Source organism: Triticum aestivum, chromosome 3B, assembly GCF_018294505.1.
Source record: "Triticum aestivum cultivar Chinese Spring chromosome 3B, IWGSC CS RefSeq v2.1, whole genome shotgun sequence".
NCBI lineage: Eukaryota > Viridiplantae > Streptophyta > Magnoliopsida > Poales > Poaceae > Triticum > Triticum aestivum.
In genome coordinates, this window is record NC_057801.1 from 832,097,932 (window position 1) to 832,103,615 (window position 5,684).

The 5,684-nt window shown below is 41.1% G+C and overlaps 1 protein-coding gene across 1 annotated transcript; it reads right to left on the reverse strand.

Annotated features, from left to right (window-relative positions):
* Nucleotides 1-1,546: 1,546 nt before the first annotated feature.
* LOC123068067 (uncharacterized) lies at nt 1,547-2,653 on the reverse strand. The gene is made up of 2 exons (XM_044490571.1): nt 2,379-2,653; nt 1,547-2,268 (listed from the first exon to the last, which is right to left on the reverse strand). Exons 1-2 carry the CDS (start codon nt 2,608-2,610, stop codon nt 1,547-1,549), a joined length of 954 nt encoding a protein of 317 aa, XP_044346506.1. The 5' UTR covers nt 2,611-2,653.
* Between the last annotated feature and the right edge of the window lie 3,031 nt (nt 2,654-5,684).

Consider the following 5,684-nt stretch of genomic DNA (forward strand, 5'->3'; position numbering starts at 1 on the left):
TGGGCAGACGAGGAATCACTTGCCGGGGCAGCTTGCCCGGCATTGCACACGGCCGCCTGAGGTGCAGACAAGCGGCGTGTCCTGTGCGGCCGCGGGTGTCACGGTGGCGCAAAGCACCAGCAGCACCGCGGCCGAGCCGACCGGCTCCCATCCCCGGCGACGAAGAAGAAGACACTCTGGGTCATGGCTTTGCTCAGTTATGATCGTGGTTGTGCTCAGAGTGTGATGCGTGGTGGTGAAGGAAGAGCATGCCATGCATACATCTCGTTTCATGTGCATGCATGCACTTTTTTATTGCATGATCGGAAAATGCATGTGCCGCCGGCACCCCAGCAGTCACATTCACACGTAAAGCGTCGGACTTCGCTTCGAACGCACATTCCGTAGCCATGCATATGTGCATGCGCGGCCACTCCCTGAGCAACCGTGCAAAGTAGTACTCCCTCCGTCTCAAATGTCTTACATTATGAGACGGAGGAAGTACTAACAAAAACGTCTTATATCTTTTATGAGAAAATAACATCTTATATTTATGAACAAATATTGTATTCTCAGCCAAATGTTGTATGTACCATCCCTGCAAAACCTAAATTTTTCTGGGGTTGGCCCTTTAACGATATTTGTTGGGATGGACGCCCCGGGGCCGTGGGCACCTCATACCACCATGCATACGAGTGTGTGCCGTCAGTATGGTTGGCCGTATTGGGCTGTGTTGGCTTTTCTGTGCTTCCCACTTGATTCTCCTTATCTTCTCTATGCTCTCTTCCATATATGTGTGGCCTTTGGGCATCTGTTGCCATCACTGATACTCCCTCCGTTCCTAAATGTAAGTCTTTGTAGAGATTTCATTATAAACCGCATACGGATGTATATAGTTGCATTTTAAGTTTAGATTCATTCATTTTGCTCCGTATGTAGTCCACCTACTGGAATCTCTACAAAGACTTATATTTAGGAACAGAGGGAGTACAACAACTTCATGGGTTCCCAGAGTTAGGACTGCAGGAGGTAATTGGAACCCTATTGCTATCTTTGGTGGTTGATGTCTGAGGAGGCAGGTCACACATGGAGAAAATATTACGCCAAATATTAGAGTAGATAAAAAAACATTTGAAAACCAATTTTCTTGACCTAGTTTTTATTACCTCCTTGTAAAATTGTAGTGTACATATTATTTTTAAAAAATCAAGTTTATGAAAAATACCCACCAATATTTACAATATCAAACCAATACTACTAGTCATTAAAAACCTATTGTTTTCTATGATAGATATTTTGTATCATAAATAATTATATTTTTTCTATGAACTTGAACAAACTTTACAAAGTTCGACTTCCGTAAAATATTACTGTGTATGCATGGTAGGAAGAGAGTAGGCCCTAAGACTAAGGGTCTATGTGCCAATAAAATATATGCATATATATATGGGGTTTCTCCAAAAAGATCCATGTGCCTTATTTATATTACACTTTTGTGCATGAACTCAATTATTCATGTCTGACTGCGTGCTGGCTAGCTAAGGCAACGTCTAGCCGGAAAAGTACTTCAACTATCACTTGATGCAACCATCGAGATGCTAGTACGGCGACCAAATCTAGCAACTGCGCAATCTGTGGCAAAGATATCCGATGATACATAGCTGGTTATGCCGCCCATCACCGGCATGCTGGCGCTCACCCTAAGCTTGTTAATATAGTCGGAGCGGTATGTCTGACCAAGGACACCGTGCACGTCGTCGGTGAGGTCGTGAAACTTGAAACCGATGTCCAAGTGAGCAAGACAGTCGCCCTCCGTGACACCGTAGTTGTGGATGCGGGAGTCCTTCTCCGTGACGGGCACCACGCTGGCCATGATGTCAAACACCCCCTTGAGCTGCACTCTGATGCCATTGGTCACGGCGGTTCTCGTGATGGTCAGGCCTGCCACGGCTGCCGACTCCCAACGCGTGTCGAGCCTGGCAGGGAGATCGATGGTCTCGTCGTCCAAGCCCATCTCAAGACGGTCGACGCGGTTGTTCCATTTCACGGTCCTCTTGGCACCGACGAGGAGGCGGTGGTCTGCGAAGCGGATGCCGATGGCCTGGATCCAGGTGAAGTTACGACCCGTGGCGGGGTTGTGGGTGCCAATGAAATGGGCATTGACATGGAGATCAGCATCGGAGAGGACGCAGAAGTCTTGGTCCTTCTTGCCATGGAAGTAGAAGTTGTTGCCGTCGCCCCCGGTGAATCGCGGGTCGCCGCAGGAGATGCCCGGGTAGTAGTCGCACACTTACATGACACAAGTAGCTAACGTTACCACGTGTAGATAGATAGAAGAAAAGAATCGTGGTGGCAGTGTGGCAGAGATTAACTAACTGAAGGTGATTATATATACTTACTGCATAGCGTCTTGCAGCTGGGGCAGAGGACGAAGCACTGGTCGGGGCAGCGGCTCTCGCACTTGGCCATGCACTTCCTCTTGCCGCAGTACTCCCCCGCATCCCGCTTCCCCATTAAGGGTCCCCGTGGGGTTATTATGGCGAAGTTGGACGGCAGCCCCGCCCCTGCGGCGGCGACGGCGGCAGCGGCCACCAAAGCAGCCGGGAGAAGAGCTATAAGCTGCCACGCCATGGATCGCCGGCGCGCCTTGATACACCGGAGTTAGAGATGGGTGTAGTACGTTAACGTTGGTTGTGGTGGCGTTGAGGAGTTGACGCCGATTTATAGCTCCATGTACGTGTCAACCGTCCATGAGTGCTTGCTAAAGTACTTTGCGATTACGAAATTTGTTCCCTCTTTAGTTAGTTTTTTGAGTTGACATAGGGAAAAGGGGTGGATTCCCTCCCGTTAATTCATCCTGACCAAACTGGTGGCAGCTTGCCACTGGTTAGCGAAAGGCCCACGTTACATCCATGAAGCAACTCCAAACCCAAGTTACTACTCCGGCACTCCCTCGGTTTGGAAGATAGTGTTTGGCTGAGATTTTCGTTACAGTGTTGAAATTTAATTACAAATTCAGTCATAGAAAAACTATTGTAACAAGAGTACAAATACACAATAAAAATCCAAAACCGGGTCACATGGTTATCGTATATTTGGTTAATTATTGGTCAACCCTATAAATGGAATCCAAAATAGGCCAAATATATGTGTGGTTTTCATACTATTCCCGGCAAAAATTACTTTGTTTTTTTAGAGACAACTATGTAAAGAACCTTTATTTGAGAAATGTAAAGAATTTTATCTTTTAGACCAAGAAATGTAAAGAACTTCACATGTTGCCACGAGAACCAACCATGCTATTGAGTCCATACTCAACCATCCAAGCCCCGAGAGGAAACTTAGGCCAGAGCCCACGAGTTGTTTACTTGGCAATAATCCTATATCTACGTAAAGACCTACTTAATTAGTCTATAAACTCTCTCTCTCTCTCTCTCTCTCTCTCTCTCTCTCTCTCTCTCTCAATTTTGGGGGTGGGGCCCCGGCTATTTTTTTCTTCCTATCATATCAACCCAGCTCTTGTGTAGGGTTACATAGACTATTTACATAGATGTAGCAAAGCCCGTTTGCTTGGTGTCGGTTTTTTGTCCAGTCCGGTGGTGGATCAACCAAAACTTATATGTTACCTATGGTGAGGTAGACATAGCGCTCGCCTATACGTCGATGAGTGGGTAGGCCTAATAACGGGTGGATTTTGTCAACCTTCTGTCATTCTGTGGCAGAGCTGGAGTGCTTTTGGGAAAGTTATGTTTGATATTTTTTCCTGTTTGTTTGGTTTTCATTTTTTTCCGTCCCGGTTTTCAAATACATGCTGAACATTTTCTGAATACATGTTGAACATTTTTTAGATACACGCTGCATAGTTTTCAAATACGCATTGAACTTCTTTCTGACTACACATTGAACAATTTTGAGATACACATTGACATTTTCTCATCTACATGTTGAATATTAGTGAAATGCATTATGATTATTTTTTATATAATACACGGTGAATGTCTTTAGATACAATGTGAATATTTTTCGAACACACATTAAATAGTAATCAAATACATGTCCATTGTTTTTTCAAAATACAATGTGAGCATTTTACTAGCATTTGCGTTGGGGATTCAATTTTCAGATTTTCTTCCAGTGTTTTCCAGAAGGTTTTCCTGTTTTAATTTAATTTTTTAGTGTTTGTATTTTATGTTTTGTTATTTTTATATTTATAATTTCCTGTTTCCTAAGTAAATTAGCAGATTTTTTTAAATGCACAAGCATCATTAGGAAGTTATGAACCATTTAAAAAAATGTTTGAACATATTTAAAAATCACGCAAACACTATTTAAAAATGTTGGAATACTTCTCAAATTTATGAATATTTCAAAAATGTGAAATATTTTAAAATAACGCAGACACTTTTTAAATATCTGAACACTTTGTAAACTTATATGTACATTTATAATATATGCCAACCCCTTTCTTAATGCATGATTGTTTTGAAAATATGTGAATATCTTTTAAAACTACATGGACATTTCGGTAAATGTGTACAATTATTAAATCAGATGATTTTTTTCTCAAAACTTTGAACGCTACCTATAATTCCATGATTTTTTTTAAAAAAGCTGGACACAAATTTAAAGTACGTAGATATTCCTAAAAACTATTTTTGTTTCCTTTTTATATGTTCATATATTCACCCGTTTTAATCTATGTAATAGAAATATTCTGAAATAACAGCCTAAGTGGTTAATGGGTCAAGCTAGTGCTGCGTGTGGGGGTTGCGCATGCTATTCATCGTCTGATGCACGGAATAGGAGGTTATCTGCTGGATAATCAGCGAACCATTATTAACAAGATCTTTGAAACAATGTTGATATTGTGAATATTTTGTTTCCTTTTATGAATTTTTTATTTAGTTTTTTACTATAGTTTTCTTTTGTCTATCCCGTGCTGATAATTTTAATTAAATCCGTCGGAATACAGTACTATATTCACAAGGTATTTTTCCTCTAGTAATTTTGTGAGTTTTTCGATTGGTTTTCGTTTCATTATTTCACTATTAGTGTTGAATTTTGTGTTGGTTAATTTAAGTTTTTTCCACTAATTGTACAATTTAGGGGCATATATGTTGAATCTTACTAGTACCTTTGAGTAAGTAGACTACATAGAAATGAATTGCAAGATGGGTTACAAAATAAAGTGTGTCTAGCAACAACCAAAGTCATCGTTGCTTTTGCTAGTTAGTGAGAGCTTTAACATTTGAGTCCCTAGTTTCATGCTTGCAACGGATTTTCTCAAGCCTTACAAAATGGGTTCTAATCTCATACACAATAGCACCATATACATGCATTTGTTTAGTTCTTCCATGTTATTTTCAACTTCTATGCAGTGATCTAATGGATACTCATAATTTTTTATTTTTTTGCTCCTTTAACACTAATGTGGGGTTTGATCTTAGGCTCTCCAAATATTAATTTTTTTATGAAGCCAAAGGTAGTTAAGGGGCTTTGAAAATTACCTTCTTCGATAAGTTTTTTTCTTCTAGCGGTTCTATCGACTAGCAAACTACTACTGTCTTGATGAAATTAACACGGGAGAGCATTTCCATCATGTGGAAGCACCAAAGATTTGGGCTATGTATTATGTAGTGCTAGTTGCTCAATCAACTGATCATCGAATAATCAAGACACACCTAGTATGTAGTATATAAGAATGT